Consider the following 20801-nt stretch of genomic DNA (forward strand, 5'->3'; position numbering starts at 1 on the left):
ACCGGCATCTCTGCCTGAAAGAAGAGTGCTGCTATGATTTCATTCAGCCCCCAGCTGTTGCTGGCCCATGGCTGCTAGCTAGGTCTCTGCCTGCCAGCGCTTCCCCATCTTACACCGCTGGCTGACTCGGACCATGGGAGTCGCTGACGCGTTTGGGCTGATTCTCTCCAAAAAGAAAACCCTGTAGGTGCATACTTCAACTCTGTGGGCAGTTGTGGTGAAGTCAGCAGCAGTGTTCACATGCTTAAATATAATTACTCCTGTAACTACTTGCAGGGCTGGGACAGGCTCTTTTTCAGCAACAGAGATCTTTTGTGGTGGATCTCTAGCATCTTCTCACCAAATTTAGAAATTAAAAAATGCAGCGTGACAGCATCTGAGCAGCCCACAGAGTGAGGCTTTTTCAAAGTGAAGCTTTTTCAAAATGACGAGACAGTGGGGAGGAGGGCAGGCACTTCCTTCTGATCTGGCTTTAATGCACTTCCTTTTAATTGAGATTTCTGGGTGTATTTCACGGGCAGCTTCCCCATTTCAGCTCACCAGGCGGCAAGAAACGCTTCTACAGAAGTGATTGAAAGGAGACGTGTACATGAGATGAGAGGGACTGAAAGGAGAAGGAAGGTTGAGGGTCTAAGTAGGGTGGCCCCAGCATGACTGCTCCCACCTCGGAGACAGCCAGAGGAGTATTCCCACTTAGTGCAGGGGAAGGTGGGCAGGCCATGCCATGAGCACCATGACATGCAAGTGTAAGGTAGGGCTGAGACTGTCCAGCAGCTGCCGGTTTGGCATAGCAGAAGATCTCTTCCCCCCAAAAAAAGCACATGTGGGCCAGGAGATGCAGCATAGGGAAAGAAAGACTGTTTTTTCCACAACTGCTCCCATGATAAGGTAGCATGGAGAGCAATCACCTGAATGCGTGGCAGATGGGCATTTCGTTTTAGCAGGTGGCAATGTTGTTGGTCCTTCATCAAACACTCACGCACTACTTGAATCTCCTGAAATCTCAGTGTTTCACGGAGGCAAGCCAGATGTTTTTGCCCTTGGCCAATTTGCTGGCTGGGGAAACTGAGGCATGGGAGAGTCAGTCACTCGAGCAGGCGCAGGGGAGGTCTGAGAGCAGGAGCAGGGTGCGTGCCGCTTGCGTGCCCGGTGGCTTCCCCCAAAATCTAGCTGCTGTCTCTGTCCCAGGACAGCGTTTTTCCCTGGCGCGGCGTTTCTCGGCACAAAACCCCTCTCTCGTTAATCTGGCTCTTGGCTCACCTCCGGGCGTGCGGGGACCGTTTGGAGGTGAACCCTTCGCAGAAGACTTCTGCTGTGAAGGGACCAGGAGTGATTTACAGCCCGCCGAGCGCAAGCTGTCAACCCGGGTTTCCGCGCCCGAGTTGCTTTGTGTAATCAGGAAAGCAGCGGTAAAGGGGGGGGTGGGGGGGGGTGGGGAAGATGGGGGGGTGGATAAGGGAAGGAGGAGGGGGCTGCGGGAGGTGGAGGAGGGAGAGCAGAGGGTTAAAGCGCAGGGCGAGGGGAAGCCCCCCTCAGCGGGAGCGCCGGGCTTTGTGCCGGGGACCGGCTGCGCCCCGAGGGGTTCTCCCGTGACACTTCCACGCGGGGGAGGAGGAGACGGAGACACGGCGGGGCGTGGGGCGGGGGGGCTCGCAGAAACAAAAGGAAACCCGCTGCAGAACTTCCTGCGGGCGGGGAGGGGGCGGCGGCGGGGAGCTGCCGGCGGCGCGGGGAAGGGGCGGCAGCTGGGACCCTGCCCGCCGCTCGGCCGCGGCCACCATGACCAGCGCGGTCCTCAGGAGGAATTCCAGCAAGCAGGGCCTGCAGAACCTCATCAGGTGAGAGCCCACCTGCCCGGGGGGGGGGGGCCCGGCGCTGGGGGGCTGCTGCCCGCCTCTCACGGGCAGGGGGGCACCGGCGGGGAGAAGGGAGAGTGGTACCGGATCGAGCGTCTTCGTGTCCCTTTAAATCAGCTCAATTTCTTCCTCACCCCGGTTCTCCGGCGGGCGCGATGAGCTGGGAGGAAGGAACATTGATACCCCCCCCCCCAGCAATATGAGGAAAGCAGATTGGAACTCGCTGATGGCTTTTCCAGGAGCACACAACTGGAATAACTGAGCACAACTGCGCTGTGACACTCACCTGAGCTGGCTGGCTCACTGCGTGTCGTCTTGTGTATCCTGAGCGCCAGAGGCTCCTGCCTAGGAAGAAGGATTGATTTTTATTTTCTTTTTTGGTAGGAAATGTGCGCTGGGCATGCCGTGATGTGCATTTTCAATTCGGAGATCTGTAAAGGGCCAGACCCTCCCAGAGCCGCGAGCCAACCTTGCTCTTTTGATTCAATCCATTGCAGTAGTGCCTTGAACCTTTCTCTCAGAGCGTAACTGCCGGGGCAGGGAGGTGGATGGTTCAGCTGGGTTTATTCCCATCTGTCAGTCGGGGCTGAGCTAGGGAAGACGGCTACATTGTCTGCTGGCGCTGGGATTCCCTTCCATGCGGTCACTCTTCATTTCCCTGGGAGCTGGAAATACCGCTTTCCTCTGTGGGTCTCTGGGACGCTCCTCTGGCTGCCGGTTCTAGGGGAGCTTGTTCTGTGCCATGCTAATGGCACTGACTGGGCAGCAGAGACGTGCTCCTCGCCTCTTTATATTTAATTGAGCAGCTGGATGGGTGAGAGATAGAATTAGGGAGTGCTGGAGTCGCATCCCGCGTCTTGGGCACCTCTTGGCTCCCTTGTGCTTGCTGGCGCCTGCTGGTCTCCAGCTGGGATGTAGAAGATGTCAAGGTGGGGGCATGGGAGTTATTTGGACGGGGGTTTTCCAGTCATTTTGGGATTTCCCTGGCTGGTAAGGCAGCCTCTAAACCTCACCCCTTGAATGAATTTCATGCCTTTGAACGGAAACTGACTCCTATAGCCATCCAGGCCCTCCCGTCTTCTCCCAGGGCCCGTTCTGGACCCAGGGAAGGGTCATCAGAAAAGCTCCCACTGGTTGCATGGACCCTTGGGATGGCAAGCGGGCAGGAGGAGCTGACTCCTCTCTGTTCATCTCCTGTTTGGCCCATTGCGCTCTTTCCCTGCTTTCAGTCCAGAGGGACTGGGATCTTGGTTACAGATCCCTGTTTCAGGATGGGGCTTGGTCAGGGGCACACGAGAAAATTCTGCGTGGATATGCAGCAGGGAGGGATGCGTTCAAATTTTGGACCAGCTGGTACTAAGGAGGGCCAGGCAAATGAACCAGGGTAGGAATTGCCTGTGCACAGCTGCGTGGCAACTTATTTTGCAGGATGGTGGATGCAGGGCGAGGCGCATGTGCCTCATACACTGAAAAGGGGTATCTAAGGAGCTGTCCTTGGCACAGCCTAAGCCAGAGGTGTTTTCCTGTCCTTAACTGGGTGTCCAAGTTCCTCCTCCTGTGCATAAGGGACTTTTGGTGCCCTAGAGACTCATGGGGACTTTTGCCAGAGGAACTCTGGGTTGGTATTTGTCCTGCGCAGGGTTATTATGCTTAATCTGGCTGAGGTTTGGCTTTGTGGCTGTGCTTTCCAGTCCTGCTTACAGATGAGGAGGGGGGTGGGATGTGAAGATGTGAGGGATTTGTCCATGGTTTACATCCAAATAACCCCACTAATGCTCACAGGAGCCAACAGAAGAATAGACAGGAGCTGCTCCATTCACAGCACAGACTGATGTGCAGTTGTATTTTCTCCCAGAGCAGTTTTCCTGCTAAGCCTGAGTGTGGGGCTGGCTCTGCAAGCCCTGTCAGCCCGGGAGCAGGCAGAAGCTCCTTCAGTCAGTGAATGGCTTGAGGCTGCTGGCTTGAAGATATATTGCTGTCAAGGTTGCTGTGCTCTGCCTTCATCTGTCCCAAGGTGACAGCAGCCAGAGCGGTTACACTGCGTAGGTCCTAGGCTCTTCTGATGTGCACGAGTGCATCGGTGACCTGGAACACAGGAGTGAAAACGGCTGCTCAGAGCCGTGTTAGCGAGCACTGGGGATTTCGGTGTGATACCAAGATTTACCTGGCTGCTTCTGCTGCAGAGCATCAGCAGGGATAACCAGGGAAGTACCTTCTCTGAGCGTCGCTCAGCCAAGGGAGCTGCTTGCCAGGCTGTCCTACAGCTGGATTAAGGGACGCTGAGCTGAAATAAGTGTAAAAATCTTGTGGATTTTGGGTTGAAGATCTGAGTCCCAATGCTTAAGCATCTGACCTTGTGCTTGAGACAAAACCCCAGCATTTCAGACAGTGGCACATGCCCATGTGTGGAGCAGGAGTGCCCGGCTGCCGCCACCCAAACATCGGTCCCAGGAGCCAAATTTGCATGAAATGGCTTTTCCACGGACCGTGCTGACAGGTTAAATGCATTCCAGGTTTCGGGGTGGGTTGGTGTGCTCGAGAGCAGTGGGCCATGTCAGAGGCACCACAGGCTGAAGGGCTGAGTCAGCACTTTGGGAAATACGCTTCACCTTTTCCTAGCTCGATGGTGGGCTGGAAAGATTAGCCCTCCTTGTTCCTCCTGTCTCCCAGCAGTGGAACACAGGGCAGCTCTCCGGGAGCGTGCCATTTACATCTGAAAGGTTGGAGGCTGATAAGAGCCCAGGGTTATGCCTTGGACAGCAGAGCACGAGTGGCTGAGTAATTACCTGGGAAAGGCACAGGGAAGAATGCGCAATTGCAGGGCTATCTGCTTCCCCTCCTTTGCCCCTCCTGCCTGGCACTCCCCTTGTCCAGCATAGTCTGTCTCTATCGGTATGTCCCTGGGGAAAGATTTCTCCCTTTGTAGCACATTAACAGCGGTGATCCCTCACATGCTGCAAGCCTTTGTATTTTTTAAAGTCCTCTCCAAACATGAGCTGCTCTGTCTTGTTATCGCGGTCTATTTTTTCCTTATCCTTCTAATGAATTCCTATAAATAAGATAGGGATCCAGCGCCTGTCATGTCGATTCATTCAGTTCGTTATCTGCTCCTGCTGGAATTTTACTCTATCGAGCCTTGAGTGTTTCACAAAAGAATATGGCTGTTTAATTAACCTACAAATCAGCCGCTCTGTAAATCAGCCATGCCGCTCCTCGAAACCGGATTATCGGGCCTCTCGGTTGACACTGCTCCCACTAAGTGCAGCGGCGGCTTGCTGCAGTCGCCTCCCCACAGCAGCTGTGGGGTGAAGGGTGGGTATGGATGGACGTATGTTAGAAGAGCTGCTGCTCTCGTCTCAGCGCATTTGGGTTTTATCCAGCGTGTGGGTGAATCCTGGGTGTCATTAGGAAGTGAGCTGTGATCTGTTCTTGGGGAGAAAGGACAGTTTTCTTGCTCACTGCTTGCACGCTTCCTAGCACAACAGGGGAACAGAACAGGGGCTCCAAAGCGTGGCTGCTGCACAGGCAACAAGTAAATGAGTGCCTATAATTACACGTCTTTGCAATGCTGTAGAGTCTGAAGTGCAAATAATGCTGTGGGGAAGGGGGACTGAATCTTGAGGATGAAAAAGCTCAGGGGAAGAAAATGAGTCAGAAAATTAGATCTGGTGATAAGCCTAATTATTTCCTCTGTAGGACAGGACTTTTGCTTCTTTATCTTCTGTGGAGTCATTAACATGGGAAGCCAAACTGTGAGATCTGGAATCGTGCTTGCATGCCCCTGTGTTCTGGCCCGCCATACATGATGAGATGCTTTCTGCCTCCAGCCGATGCCAGCACCCGTGGTCCTGGTGCCTGCAAGCGGCTGCATGGCCCCTTTTTTCTCCCCACAACATGCTGCTGCATCATTGAGCAACGCCCTGGGAGTCCCCCAGCATTAGGGGTAGCTTTAAAATTCCCCAGACTCCTTGAATTTTGGTGTATGTCATGAGTGTAGTATTTAGTTGGATGGGGATCTAGGGGCTTTGCCCACCTCTGTGGGATGCCTTCCTTTCTGCCTGCGTGTAATGTCTCCTGGAGCTTGCCGGGATTTATCTCAGCAGGGAAGATGCTACTCCAGTATTTCTGTCTTGACCTGCTGACCGCTGAGCTGGGAACAAGAAGCTTGAAGCGCCTGGGAGGGCTGGATGGTGCTTTGAAGGGGCAGGATGTTTTTTTGGGGGGTGGTTGATGCCAGGACATGGTCTGGGCATGGTTTGTTGCCTGGGAGGTAGCAGATACTGCCTCTGAGGGCTATTGCAGCATCTCTTTACTCCACCTCTCCGGGTTGTGGGTAGGTACAGGGAGCTAGGAAAGCTTGCCGTGAAGTGGGGCAGCTCTTTAGGGGCAGACGGGGAAAATGAGCGTGCAGGAATGAGCCAGTAGCAGTGCTGCTGCATGGGGAGAGGAGGGAGGGATGCTGGCATGGGGACGGCAGGGGACACGGGGCCGTCATCGGTGCAATTTGGACTTTGCAATGCTGCCTCAACCTTTCATGAGGAGCCTATGGTACCTGCAGGGCTTACCCACCATGGTGCTCCCCTTCCCGAATCCTCGCTGTTTTGATGTTTTTATTGGTGGCCTATTTCTTCATCCCTCTGCGTCCCATCACTCGGGCCGGAGCAGAGCTGATGGGCACCTTTGCAAGCCCTACAAGTGGAGGATGGATGGGAAGGGCGAGGTGAGGTGGGGAGCTGTGGCCTGGGAGAGCAGTTTTGGGCCAGACTGATCGCCCAGCGCTGGCAGGGCATGCCCAGGGGCTTTCCACATTCCAGCGTGGCTCGAGTGATGGGAGCTGCATGCAGAGCGATGTCACCGCGTTTTGCAACCCAGTAGGGACCGGAGGCTTTGCAGCCCAGCTGAGCCATGGGGCAGGGTGAGGGTAAGGGGCCAAGCTGGTGCGTGGTGGGCACCCCATGCCTGGGTGCCTTGCGGGATGCCTGCCCTCTGCTTTCACCCCAAGGACGGCAGCTCATCCTTCTCTCTCCAGTGGCAGCGGCTCATTCATACCCTCTGAGTACCCTGTGGATCCATTCCCAGATTTTCCCAGCCCTGGGGCTTGTTTCATCAGGACCACTCCCCCTACCATTGACTTTTTCCATAAGCCAGCTGATGATTTTTGTTTGCTTTTAGCCATGATTGTCTCTGACTTCTACCAGCTCTCAAACAACTGGATATTTACGGCCTGAACTTGAGCCCGCGGAAATTTTGGGGAGCTGTAGTGAGCACCTGAGCCACTCAGGCTGCAGCCACAGGTTATCCATATCCTCTGGCAAGGTGGAGAAAGGCCACCACGTATGTCTGAGCATGGTTCAGCTGGAAAGGGCACTGGGTGGGGATGCTGGGGTCTGAGGTTTTGCTGCTGGGATGGTGTGTAAGAATAAATTTTCAGTTTCTGGACTCTTTTATTTTTTCCTTCTCCCACCATTGGTATGACTTCACTCATTTGATTGCATGGGAGTTGAAATCAGCATTTTGGGGCAAAGACTGTTTTTTCTCATGAAGACGTGCTGCCTTAGCGCAGCAGGGACCGAGAGCTTGCTGCTGACTCCAGTTCCTGTAGCAGCACAACTCGTCAGCAATGGCCATAAATGAAGAGAGCCTCAGCTCTCCCAGGGAGCAGAGCAGTGCTTTCCCATGGCCTCCCTGCTGCCTTCTGCTCGGGTAGCAAGCTCCCTACTGCTGCTGGAGGCTGTGGGACTGTTGTCACCCTGAGGGCTGCAAAATGAAGGACTCGCAGCCAAGCCAGCGGTGCTACAGAAAGCAGCATGCCTGGTATGGATCTCACTCTTAATCCCGGGCTTGAAGCAGGGGTAGGGCTACTGCTCACCTCCCTAGGCTCGGACTTGTTTTCCAGCCTGACTGTATCAAGGAGGATGCTGGCTGACTGTAGTCAAGGCAGGGAGGCTACAGAGGCTGTCCTCCCTCTAAGAGAGGGGAAAAATTAAATACAAAAGTTGGGTGAGCCAGTCTAAACCTCTCTGACAAGTCTTATTTTCTGCTCTGGTGTGCTTCTCCCCTGCAAAAGCAGAGACCAGACTTCTTGCTCTTTAGAAAAAAACCTCCAGTTTCTTGAACCTCAGGGCTGAGATGGAGAGACCGTAAGAAAGGGCCGTGGTTCGAGGTTGTGCGTGGCACCCATTTCTCACACCTACTGAATACCATGGAGTGCTGGGAGGGCTTGAACTCCAGCTCTTTCCTTCCCCCCCCCCCCTCCAAATTCCTGACCGGTGATGTTAATACATTACCGCACCAGCCTATCTGTATGCTAAGGACCCACGGTCCTGAGGGTGCAATCCATCATCTTATAAGGGATTTGTTGGGATTCTGTCTGCCATGATTAAAACCAATAATAATAAAAAGAAGCAGTCGTTCCCATGGGCTGCCTCATGCCTCTACGAGTGGCCTGTGCATCACCCACGGCATCTGGAAGCGCAGACCGTCCCATGTGCACTTCTGGAGCCACCAGCTTGCGAGAGGCTGGAGGGGAAAGGTGAGGCTCGTGCTGAAAGACCAGCCCTGCCCGTGTCCCTGCTCCGAGGTCTGCTTCTGCCGTTTGCCATCAGCTTTCTCAAATGTCTCTAGTTTTGCGTGTGGAAGCTGTAAATTACCAGCTCAGGGCTTTCCCTGCCTGTCATGCCACCATGACAGGTCAGTCTTTGCAGGGAATTTAATGAAGGCTAAACCAGGCAGAGTTTTATACCTGGCACGTGTGGATGTATGGCTACACATCTGCACATCCTTATTTGGGCAGAAACGGGATGTGCTTTTGTGGAGAAAACCCAAGATTCATTTAGAAAAGAAGAGTTGCCTTTATTTTTACAGGGAGGATGAGTCTCCGCCATGCTGCATGTGGTTTTTCTTCCATTTCTGCTCAATGAAAGTTTGGGCCATATCATATTCTGTTCAGATGCCTTGGCATGTCCTTATCGCCCTGTGCATGATGCCTTTTCGCAGCTCCAGTCGGTCGGTGGGGACAGGCTCTGTGGCCGCTCCTGGGTGTGAAGCTGCTCTACCCTGATATTTGCATCTTGAAGGCGAGCCATGATTTATAGGATGAACAGGGAGACGTGGCTGAGACAGCGCAGCTACGGGTGGGGAAGCTTGGTATGAGAAAAAGTCTGAGGGTGAAGCATATGTACACATTTTTTTCCTCTCCCCCCTGCCCCCCTTCTTGTTTAAACTCTGGAGCCTGGACTCTGAACGGAGCAATGCAGCTGAGGAATTACATGAATGTATGGGAGGGAGAGGCTTGTGCAGCATCTCTGGCTGCCTTTGACTGACAAGCCGATCTTTCAGAGCCAGGATAACCATCTCCCCCGAGACTAGGCTGCAATAAACTCTAGGCTGTGACATAATAATTTTTGATTTTACTTCTTTTCCCGGTCTCCCTGCATCATACCACTATTGACACTGCTTTCCTTACCCAATGGAAGGATTAGCCAGCTGTAGTCTTTGTTGTCAAGCCATGTTACTCTTAAGTCACAGAAACCCATCCATCAAGAAGCGTAACTGTTGCCTGCCATCTGCCGCGGTGATGGCCTTACTGTAGCCACTTTGCCAGCCCCCGTCTCTGGTGTCAACAGCCATGGTTGCTGGTGTTCAGCAGCAGCCTCTTGTCAGAGTGGTAATCAGGGGGTTGGGATGCCAGCTGGACTTCCACTCTGTTCCGTACATCTTCCTGGCTTTGTGGTGACCTTGGACAAGCCCTTGGGCTTAGGGACAGGTTTCTGAAGGTGTCTTGATGCATGGAGATGAACCTGGGTCTTAGACAGATCTTTGGGAAGCATTGAGATGCTGAACTCTGATGCCTAACGCTGGTGCCCACAGTGTGAGGCATCTCCTGCTCTGAGCCAGGGCATATGTGGTTTGCAGAGATGGAGAGAAACTAAGCCATGGCAGCATGACCGTGCATTGAACGCAAATGTCCTCAGCCATGACTGCTGCAGTGGCCTGATGCCAGTTGTCCTGAATGACATGAGCGGAGGCGTTATCTGGCTATTTCAGCATACTTGACTCACTCACACAGATCCATTATATGCCGTTTACAAGAGACTAATAAGTGATTAATTTGTTGGTGGAAGGTCAAGTGGGTGAGGGAGTTGCTCTGTTGTAGCCTTTTTGAGGGTGTCCTCTTCTATTTCATGTGACGGGGTGAGCTGCGCATCTCAGTACCCCCGCCAATCATATCTGGGCCCTTTATAAATGGGTGATACATGCAATGTGAAGTAAAGCCCGGCAGCTCTGCTCAGCAGTAGGATGAACTTGTTGATGGTCTTAGGCTGTATTCAGGTTTATGTTGCTTAGCCACCTCTGGTAGCTGGTTGGTGGATGGCAGTGAGAGAGCGTTACCCTGAGTGTGCCGAGGGATGTCTCTCCCAGATGGGCAGCTGGGCACCGACGTTGTATCTAGCACCGTAACAAGGCTGCGATGGATTACGTGGGCAGGAGAAGGTCCCTTGCACAGGTTTCTGGCATCTCCCTTTCCCCTGACCTCAATAGAGAGGCCAATGGGATGGCTGCTGGGGGGTGCAGGGTACCCTTCCCAGTTCTTATCCAGTTCATGCAGCCCCAATTCTTGCGGGTGGTATTTTCAGCGGTGTTAGAGACTGTTGCTTTCGCAGGTGATGGGAGCTTTACCCTTGATGGCAATAGGATTTGCATGGGGTCGACGGGCTACGTGCTCTCTGGGAAACAGCAGCCTTCATGCCAGGGGTTGTGCATGGCTCCTCCTAAACTGTGTTCCCAAAACCTCTTCCCCCATGAACCCTGGCTCTGAGGGGGCAGACTGCCCGACACAGGCAGCAACCAAAGTCAACACCGTCCTGGCCTGATACCCTGGTGAGCTCAGGAGACAGGAATGTCCAGTGTGCTGGTAGAGGGTTCCTGGGTTTTTCTGGCACAGGTCTGCAAAGTCCAAGGCCTCTGGGAGGCATTTAATTTTCCTTTCTGGAATTAGCTTTAGTGCTGAAGGTTGGGTTTGGGCCAGCAAAGCTTCCTTTGAGCCATCGGCTGTGCAAAAGGCTCCTCAAGCCTGCAGCGTTTCCCTTAAATGCAGCTCATCTGGTGCCAGAAATTTCCCTCGTCTGAATATTATATTCTCCTCAAGTGCCGGTGAGCAATTGCCCAAAGGAAACGTGAACTTTCCACCAACGCTGGCTTGTCTGGAGCGGGCGTTCGTGGCCATGTGGAGCGGTGCAGCCTGGATCATTGTTCTGCAGGAGGAGGAGAAGGTGTTTTCTAGGGCAAATGGAAATAAAACCCCTCCCTTGGCTGGGGGTCTGGAGGGAGGTGAAGTTGAGAGCTGAATCTGAAGTGGGCAGCCAGCCCCAGTCAGAGCAGAAGTCTGAGCATCCCAGACACTTTGCAAACTGTGACTCTGTGGCCAAAGCTGAACCGAAGTGCTTTCAGCCCTTCCTAGACCTGCAAGATCTCCTCGGGAAGAGAAAAACCCCTTCCACAAGGAGCGTTTTGCCCCAAACTAAGACCTCCAAAAGCTATTGGCAGATATGTAGGGACCGCATAAGAGAAATGACCCAGCCACTTGATGAGGTCTTGCTGGAGCAAGCCTTGCCCATGGCTCCTGGCTGCCAGGGCGGCCCAGCGGTCTCTCCATCCTCCCTTCCTTTGCATGAGGGGCTGAATTTCCTTTCACCTTGCAGGAAAACCCCTGTATCCAGGCAGGGGAGTGGGTGCAGGAGTGTAACACAGCACACTGTAGCTCATCTTGCAAATCTTCAAACTTCATATCTTCTTGCTTTCCATTTTGTTGTCCTGGCAAAATGAAGTGGGGAGGTCTTAGTCCCAGTGGTAGCTATGAGCCTGCCTCTTCCCAAAACTTCCCCAGCCTGGGACCAACCTGGGAAAGTGCTGGCCAGAGGTGAAGGCAGAGGTACGCGGTATCAGCCCGATCCTGAGGCTCCAGGTAATTATTTCTAGAAATGGGAATGACGGTTGTGCAGTACTACTATGGGCTGAGCACGTTGTGTTACTGAATGTAATTGTGAGCAATTAGAGCAAATGGGAGACTGTGGCCCCTTAGAAAAAGGAACCATTTAAAAATTAAATCTTTCCACCTTCTTGCTTTGAAAGGCAATTTACCAGCTGACCCCCTCCTCACACTGATGAAGGCTTGGGTTTTTCCAAATTGAAATGGCACATTTGGTTTGCGGTCCAGCAAACCCTTGTAGCTGACCCAAACACAAGGACTTTGGCAAGGTTTATTTTCTAATTTGTTCGGAGTTTTTGTTTGTTTTCACTGGAGACAAATATTGGTGCTGCTAGGTCAGTTGAAAAGGAGTTGTCCTTTTCCCTCTGCTTGGTGGTGTGACTGCTGAACCCCAAAGCATCGCTTATTAAACCTTGCTCTGCCACCAGCCTGTCTGAACATGAGAGCGAGCTCTGAATGTGCTAATAAACTGGTTTTAGGTGTTTGCTGGAGGGCGGTAATATTTCTGAACCCAGGGTGAGTGCGGGCTCGGTGGGGGCTTTAGCTGCAGCCCTTATTCCTGGGAGGAGCAAGTATGGAGCTCCCAGCATCACAGCCCCGCCGCAATGGTCAGGGTGTCTGAGCTGCATCCCAGCGTGGCGGTGGGCAACGCAGACATCAGTTTGCTCTGTGGCAAAGGGAGCTGGGAAAGCTATTTCCCTGCTTTTGCAGAAGAATCCTGCTCCCCAAAACAGTCGCCCCCGGCACTGTCCTCAGCCATTCGGAGGATGCAGGGACAAGAATAGTGAGCTGGTGAGGTCATGGGGAGAGAGTTAGTCACATCCAACTGGGAAGGGGAGGCGGCTGCCAACCAACGTATTTCTCGCGCCATGGAAACCTTGCGTGGCTTGGAGGGGACCCCCCTCTGAGCTCCGCCAGGTACCCCAGCCAAGCCAGGAGCTTGGTGCAGCGCTGCCTCTGCAGTGGCTTCCTGAGGAGCTGGAGGAGGTGGGGAAGGAATTAAATCGAAATCTAATTTGTTCTGGCATAGACGTGGACCTTGCTTCTCGTAACTGGGGCGATCTGGGAGAGTGGGGGTTAAGAGCCTTTCTGAATCAGAGACTATCTGGAGCTGTCGCGTAAGGGAGGGAGATCGTGGCAGAGTTTAATGAATGACTTCATTTATATATTAAAAAAAAAACCCCACAACAACATGGTGGCTTTCTGCCAGGCCCACAGACAAGGGTTTCTATGGGAACTTGGGGGAAAACAATAAATAGGAGTGTGGGATGAGTAGGGAAGGGAGGAGGGGAGCCCAGGCTCTGGCCTGGGTCTGCTTTGTTCCCCACGGAGAGCAAGGTGGCAGGAGACAATGAGGGGGGAGAAGGGGAAAGGGTGGCTCAATTTGCTGCTGGCAAAAAGACCCCACCCAAAATACAGCAGGCGGTGATTATTACATGGTGGTGGAGCGGTCTTTTGGCCAAGTCCCGGATCTGCTTCGTTTGCTGCTTGCCCATGGGCTGGGCAGAGATGGGTGACCTGTCTCCATCTGGCTCCACATCCTGGCTCTGCCTCCTCGGTGGAGATGGGAGTTCAGGAGGTCACTCCCAGCTTCCTGACAGGGTGGTGGTGGGACCACTCTGCAAAGGGATGCTACTGGGGCTAAGCTCAGCGGTCCTGCCGGTGCCACAGAGTAAAATAAGCTCTGAGTGAGTCTCTCCTGGAAAGGCTGACAAGATTCATAGATACCCTCACACAAGAGCGTTTCTGTAAATAGACTTGCAAATGCCAGGTGAGACAGCCTTCACGTTCTCTTTTGGACCTGGCTGAGCCAGGAGTGAGGGAGCAGCTGCCCCAGCATCTGCTCTAGCATCTGCCTCAGCATCAGCCCCAGGTAGCACGAGTCGGACCTGCCCTGCTCCGGCTGCCATCGCAGGCCCTTTGGGTTAGTGGTGACCCTGCCACCATGGCATGTCCTTTTCTGCCTGCATCCCGGCTGGTGCCGCCAGCGGTGGAGCAGCAGCCAGTCCCGCACAGACACCGGCGTTGTTGCTGGAGGAGGAATGTGGCAGCTGCCTTATCGCTTCCTCGGGGATGCGAGAGACCATTCTGCTGACCGAGGTGTTAATATCCAGCGGCTGAGATGTCTGGGAGATGCCAGGGCAGGTTTCTCTTCTCTGCAGGGGAGGAAGGGAGCTTGGCAGTGCAGAGCGGGACATAGCTGCTGCCTTCTGCTGCTGTTCCCTCTGCTCCTGGTCAGGCAGGAGCAGCTCAGCTGCTTGAGAAAACTCACCCCCAGGGTGCAGATCTCACCCTCTCTGGGCCAAAGCTTGAGATGGAGGTGTGGAATTTCTTGCAGCACTGCAAGACCCTTTACAAACTGCTCCTGAGGTGCAAAGCTGCTTTGCAGGGAATGGGCCTTCCCAGGGGCTTCCAGCCACTGGGAGGTGGCTGGTCTGGGAGGAGGGGGATAGGCACCGCATCTTCCTCGGCGGGGAAAAGGCTCTCCTTCACCTCTCTCCCAGTCCATGTGTCCCACCTTATCCTTGCACATTGGTTGGTCCCGCTGCAGAGCTGTGCCGGTGGAGGTGGGGATGCCGCTTTGAGGACCACCACTCGTGGTAGGAGTGCTCCTCTGCAGGAGCCCCCCACTTGCCGGAGGGGAGCCCAGGCACCTTGGGGGTGGGCATTGCCAGGTTTTGCGGGTGCTGCCTAATGGTGTTAAGGATGAATTTTCCCTCTGTCTTGACAGGCTGACAGCGCAGTGGAGTGTGGAAGATGAGGAGGAGGCGGCGAGGGAGCGGCGGCGGCGGGAGCGGGAGAAGCAGCTGAAGTCCCAGGCAGAAGAAGGCTTGAACGGCACCGGCTTCTGCTCGGAGAGCGCGGGTCCGGCACAGGAAAACCAGTGAGAAATGCCTACGGATAAATCCTTCAGTGACAGGCTCTCTCCTTGCAGCAAAACCCTCCTGCATGGACGGAGCGGGTGTCTCTGTTCAGGGTGGTTTGGGGAGATGGGAAAGTTCCCCAGTAGATTTAGGCTGAGGGATTTAGCCCAGAATAACAAATAATGTATTTCTAGTTTGGGCAGAAAAAGCCAGAATACCTGCTTTGCTCTTAGTTTTTGGCTAGAGGCTGGGTGTTTTACTGCCCTGAGAGTTTAAACTAGGACAGCTTGGGTAAGGCTGAGCTCAGGCAGGGAGTCCCCATTGCCAGAGATTTCGGTGTCTGGTTAAATTTCAGCTTGTGAATCATCCTACGCTGAAACCAGTGGAAGTTCCCGATACGTGCGAAGACAGACACGTGCCTGAGGATGTGATGCACAACCCTGGTCAGATCGCAGCACTGGCGGCCGAGCGAGCCGTCACCTCTCCTGGCCAGGGTCCCCGCTCCTCCCTCAGAGGATGCTGCCCCGGCAGTGGGGAGCATGGAGCAGCTCCTGAGCTGGTGCAGTTCACAGTTCCAAGGGTTAAAGTTAACTTGGTGCTTTAATGGGGCAGGTCCTAAATGGAAATAGCTCAGGAGGCATTTATGGAGATGTTGAAATATCTGCTGTCAGTGAGGAAACCCCTGGAAAAGGGATTCGATGACCAGTCACATCCCCAGCATCCCACCTCAGCGTCCCACTGCAGCCTCCCTGTGTCCACTGTCCAGCAGCTCAGGTGCTGTGCAGCATTGGGGCTGGCACAAAAACCAGTCTGCACTCTGACTTGCGAAATGCTGTCTTAAAGACCCCAGTCTTCCCACTATTCATGTGTTCAACTTATTTCCAAATATATTAAACACAATGGAAAAGTGGCAGCAGGATTTGGGATTATAGTCAGAGAGAAGCAGCAGCCTAATTTTACTGGAAAAATAGCAAAAGCTATATAAAAAATATTTTTTTCTATTAAAAGATCAGTGTTTTTCTTAGATACTTTCAAAATTATTCAGGATTTTTTTTTTTTTAATCTAAAAGCATTGCAAAGTAGCTTCAAGATCTTTTGTGGAAATACACCTTGTGATATTCTGCAGACAAACCCACTGCAGTCTGCCCTAAAAGCAAACAGAAGATCTGGAAAGTAATAATAATTGTTAGTTTTTCCAAACCCCCCTTCACACGGGGGATGGAAAATAATTCTCAAAAGTCTTTAAAATGGCTGACAAGATCGCTGCTTTGCTGGAAGGTGCTGTGAGTGGCCTCGGGCACAGAGCAGCCTGCAGTAGCGCCAGTAACCCAGCTTGCCGTCTCCGGTCCCACGGGCATAGGCACAGACGCGCTGCTGACCCCATGGGACTTGTTGGCAGTGCCCAGATTTAATGGAGTGCCTAAACATCTGTGAAGGGGGCAATGACAAGAACTCCTAAAATGAGGGGTTTTGCTCCCCGCTCTGCGATGCTTGAGCTTGCTGGGACAGGCTTCACTGGGAAGGATGTTTCTTCTCTGGCCATCCCTGGTTTCTTCTGCAGCTGCTGACAGCCACCTGGGCTTGGTCATGCAGCCAGGGTCAGCCCTGACTATTAATCTTCTGAAAAGCTTCACTCTCTCTTGTGTAAACACTGCCGCCTCCTTCCCTCTGCTCTTCCCGTGCTGGGATTCATTCCATCCCTGTCACTCCTGTTTGTGCAAACCCGCCCTCGGCATTTCCTTGCACCAGAGGGACAGAGCATAGCTCCTCTCCTCCCTTCTCCCACTGAAAAAACTGAGAAATAACCACCAAAATGGCGGGTTTGCAGAAAAGACACGTATAGTCTTGGGAACCAGAGGGATGGACATCAGCTTAGACGGTGCTGATGGGGCTGTGCTGGCTCGGTGCTTCCCCTGGAGCTGGGTTTGCAGAGGGGCACACGGAGGTGACCAGTTTTCAGACAGCATTCGGCCAGTCTCCCTTGCTCCCTGGGAGCTTTTCTGATAGCCCTGTGTCCAGGGCCACAAATGCTGAAGTGATTCTGCATTGGGCATCATCAACGCTGCAGCTCGCCTGAAGCCCTGACCTGAGACACAGCAGATCCGTGGTCCTGTCCTGGCTCTGTGTCAAATTTCCTGAGTGTTGTCCTGGGGCATCCACAAGCCACTGCTACACATGCAGCAGAAAATAACCCAGCCTGGGCTGCAGTGTCCTAGACTAACACGATATTGCACTCAGCAGTCTAAGGGGATGCTGAAGTGTGGCAGCAGCTGGGCTGTGCTCAAACTTGTGGCTGAGCAGCCATTTTTGGTGTGTACCCCCTGCTACCCTGCCTGGTGAGTCTGACAAGGGCACGTGTTTTTCATAAACCCTCAGCTCCTGCGGTCAGTTCAATATGAGACTCCCAATCTCAGAGAAATGCCCCATGTTTCAAGCCGCCGGGGTCAGGGCGGAGGCTAAGCATCTCCTGACACCTCCTAAGATCCCAGAAAGGCAAAGAAAGGACTCACCTGCATTTATTATGTGCTTTGAATTTCTGAGTTTTAAACTAATCTGTGGGTCCCACATCCTAATTCCCATTCCCAGATGATGTGACTGTCCTGCATCCCAAAAACATCTCTGAAGTCACCTCCTCAGGTCAATACTTGCAACGTGGCTGCCTACCTAGGACCCCTGGCCAGGAGGCGAATCTCCTTGCGAATGCAAGGAAAGAAATAAGAAAAACCGCAACAATCCCTGTGCACAGCCAGCCCACATCTGGTGCCGGCAGCTGTGTTCCCCGGGGGGCTGCGGCTCGGTACAGCAGCAGGGTGGTCACATGCGGGGAGCCAGAGTCATGCAAGTGCGTGTGACTGGCTGAGAGCTGCAGGGGAATGTGAGGATCCAACCCAGAGCTTCAGCCAGTGTCCTGATCTTTGGGTCTTCATCCCTTCCTCCCTCAGCGATCTGCTCAGGCTGACTCCTGCTGATTTCTTTTCTATGGGGCTGCCTACAAGCATAGGACAAGCAGCAGCCGAGTTTGAAACACCTCTGGTCCAAACAAGCTGGGGCCAGGTCTGGTGCAGAAGAATGCCATGAACTTTTTGGTTTTGATGTGCTGCTTGCCTTTTGCTCGCCTGTGTGCAACCCCAGAGACCAGGCAAGCAGCGGGGTGCTCCTGCCAGAGACATGGAGCTGCTCCTTCTTCCTCTCCATCTTGCAGCGATGGCCTGAGAGACCCCCTTTGTACAAAGGTGCTTCTAAGCACGTGGCAAAGGCATCTTTCCTGTAATGGAGGGTAAGGCTTCAAATGGGATTTGGGAGCAGTCAGAGGAAAGATGTGGTAACTGAAGGGAGAGGAGGATATCAGACTGGGGCTCTTTCAGGCCAGGTTTGGGTTTTTTTGCATCTCTTTCATCCTCATTTTCCTTCTTGCTGTGTTTCAGCTATGACTTCAAGCCATCCAGGACTTCGGAGCTGGAGGAGGATGAGGGGTTCAGTGACTGGTCCCAGAAGCTTGAGCAGCGCAGGCAGAGGTGGGCAGAACACAGCCGGACTGAGGGGAGGGGAACCAACTTGCGCAGCAAAAGGACCGTCCCCGAGGAGGGGCAGGACGGCCCCGCACTGCTGGGATGGATGCTCTGCGCCTGCCATTGGGGCTAGCGGGGAGGAACAGGCTCAGGGACGGCCCTGGGCTTTGGGGATGTTTGGATTGAGTGTTGCACTCCGAGCAATGGCAGCCTGCCAGGACGCCTGGGTTTGGAGGAGTGACAACAGCAGATTTAAGCCACCTGAGCTGCTGCAGGGGCTGAAACGGCCTCTGACATAATCCAGGCCAGCCTAAAAAGCTGTTCTAAGTTATTGCAGCTTCCTGGCTCATGGCAGCGTAGTGGGTGTCATGGCCCCAGCCCACCTTGTGCTTGACTCCTCTTTCAGTGGGGAAAAACAGGCAGCGAAGAGGCCTGAGAGGTGTTTGTGTGCCAGCTGTTTAGTCCCCATCTCCCATCACTCTCCCCTTGCTGAGTTGAACCAAACTCCTGCCTTAACCACTTCCCTTGGACACCATCTACCTGCATGTGAACTCTGTGACTCAGCTCTCTTGGCAGCTTGATTTTATAGGAATTTTACCCTGTGATGACACAGCCTCTTCTTTACCCCCGAGACTGAAAAAATGGCTAAGATTAATATTTGCTGCTGAACAAATAAACAGAGCTCTCCTCTTTCTTACTTTTTTCTAAACACTGTAGGTAAACCACCCTGCAAGCTGAACCTTCGCAGCCCCGACCCAACAAGCATTGCTCAAGCACCTTGCCACATCTGTGGGAGCAATTAGAAATCATCCCTATCTCCTTTTCGGCATGCTGCTTCTTTTTCTGCCCCCCTTGCAAAGAGCTTGTCTGGAGAGAAAGGCCACTGCTATTCCCATCTTGGCCTTCAAAAGAGAATTAGCTAGAAGAGTTGCATTATCCTCTCCAGAAATTGCTCCCTGGGTTTTTATGTGATGCTTGTGTTTATTCTGTAGCAGGCCAGGAGGATGCTGAGCAGGGGAGGTGGCACCCATGGCAGGTGAAGCCCATCAGAGAGGGGTGGTGCTTTAAAGGCAGTGACTGTAGGTGAGGGGGCTTTTGGCTAGAGACTGGCTGGGAGAGGCAGCTGGAGGGGTCTGGACCCTCTAAGCTTGCTGGCAGTGGGATTTTTGCAAAAAGCTGGGCTTGCATCCTAGCAGGTGTCTGTGCCCTGTGAAGTCCCTTCGGCACCTTTTCTCTTCCTCCTTGCTTACCTGCCTCACCCAAAGGACAGGCTTGGAGTGCGGTGCGAGCCCAGGTAGGCTGTGCGTCTGGCTGGGATGCCCTGTGCTGGGATGAACGGTGCTGTGGCCAGGGTTTCCTAGCTCCCCTCTCTCCTGCTTAACTGAATATGGAGCAAACCCTGTTTATTCATGCGAAGGATGTTTAGGCTGTGGCTACAACTGAGGGGATGGAGACAGTTGCTCTCCCTTGGATGGAGCTAAAACAGCTTGCGCATCCCCTGAGGGCCTTGGTGCTAAGGCATGTTTTCGTTCTGGTTCCCCACTTTGTGGGGGGAGATCCACGCCTCCACAGCTATCGGCTGCATGCAGGAGGGTGGGAGCTGGGTCGGAGTAGCTGCCTCCCATACAAAACTGTTGTGGTGCAAAAGGCATCCTGTTGACTGCGTCGTATCTGCTGGCCTGAATTTTTACCACAAGCTTGCACTTTAGCTGGAGGCGTTGCTGGCGTCCTGGTTAACAGAAGCTAGTTACCTGGGCTATAAAACCTTCAGAACCTGTTTGCTGTTGGTGACTGCGCTGTTGTGGGAGGGTGATTGGTGGCAAGCCAAGTGAGCCAGTGTATGCATCAGCTTTTCCCCTGAGTGGTCAGCTGGGAGGGCTGGACGGTGGCTGTCCTGGGAGCTGTCTTCCCAGCAGCAGAGAGGTGGGTGGAAAAAGCATCGCTTGAACTTTTTTCCATGTTTTGGTACTGGCTTGTGAGGCAGAAGCGGTGAATCAGCCGCCTGCTAGCCAGCTCTCTAGCCTTGCTGTCGCAAGTCAGGCGATTTTCTAAGAAATGGGTGGGAGGAGAAAGCTGTGCTCTTGCTAGGGAAAGTAAGATGGCAATAACATCTTGGCACATGGCTGTGAGCCAGTGAGAGCTCTGGGGTTATGTGCTCCCACCGACACTGTGCCCAAAGGTATGGGCTGCTTTGCTTTCACAAAGCTGAGTGCTTAAACACACTTCTGGGTCTCCTCTCGGCAGCCTTGGAGGTCTGGAGGAATCCTCTTGTACAAACCCTGTTGTGGCTTTTTAAACCTAAGCCCTGGGGTGACCCTGGCTGCTTTGGGACTCCTTTGCTTTGCTGGGCTGTGACATGAGTAGAGGTGTCGTTTATTCTGGTGGGCAAAAGTGGGGCGCGGGGTCAGGTTGTAGTGTTGCCCGTGAAGCAGTATGCCTTGCAAGCAAACAAAAAAAAAACACCCATGGGACTGGCTGTGCTGCCTTGCCCAGCAGCTTAGCTTCAGCTAGGGAAAAGGAGGATCTTGGGAAGCATGTTCACGTGTTGTTGGTTGATTCCTTCTCCAACGAAACGCTGTGTTAA

The 20801-nt window shown here is 53.4% G+C and overlaps 1 protein-coding gene across 2 annotated transcripts in view; it reads left to right on the forward strand.

Annotated features, from left to right (window-relative positions):
* LSP1 (lymphocyte specific protein 1) overlaps positions 1-20801 on the forward strand; it is a 50275-nt gene that overhangs the window by 10998 nt on the left and 18476 nt on the right. The window contains exons 1-3 of one of the 2 annotated variants that reach the window (XM_075427583.1): positions 1702-1838; positions 14576-14728; positions 18134-18223. In XM_075427583.1, the coding sequence (XP_075283698.1) occupies positions 1780-1838; positions 14576-14728; positions 18134-18223 (302 nt within the window). In that variant the 5' untranslated portion in view covers positions 1702-1779. Of the gene's footprint in view, positions 1-1701; positions 1839-14575; positions 14729-18133; positions 18224-20801 lie in introns of those variants that run through there. The other variant, XM_009935300.2, reaches the window with a different exon arrangement.

This window comes from Opisthocomus hoazin, chromosome 7 (assembly GCF_030867145.1).
Source record: "Opisthocomus hoazin isolate bOpiHoa1 chromosome 7, bOpiHoa1.hap1, whole genome shotgun sequence".
Lineage (NCBI taxonomy): Eukaryota > Metazoa > Chordata > Aves > Opisthocomiformes > Opisthocomidae > Opisthocomus > Opisthocomus hoazin.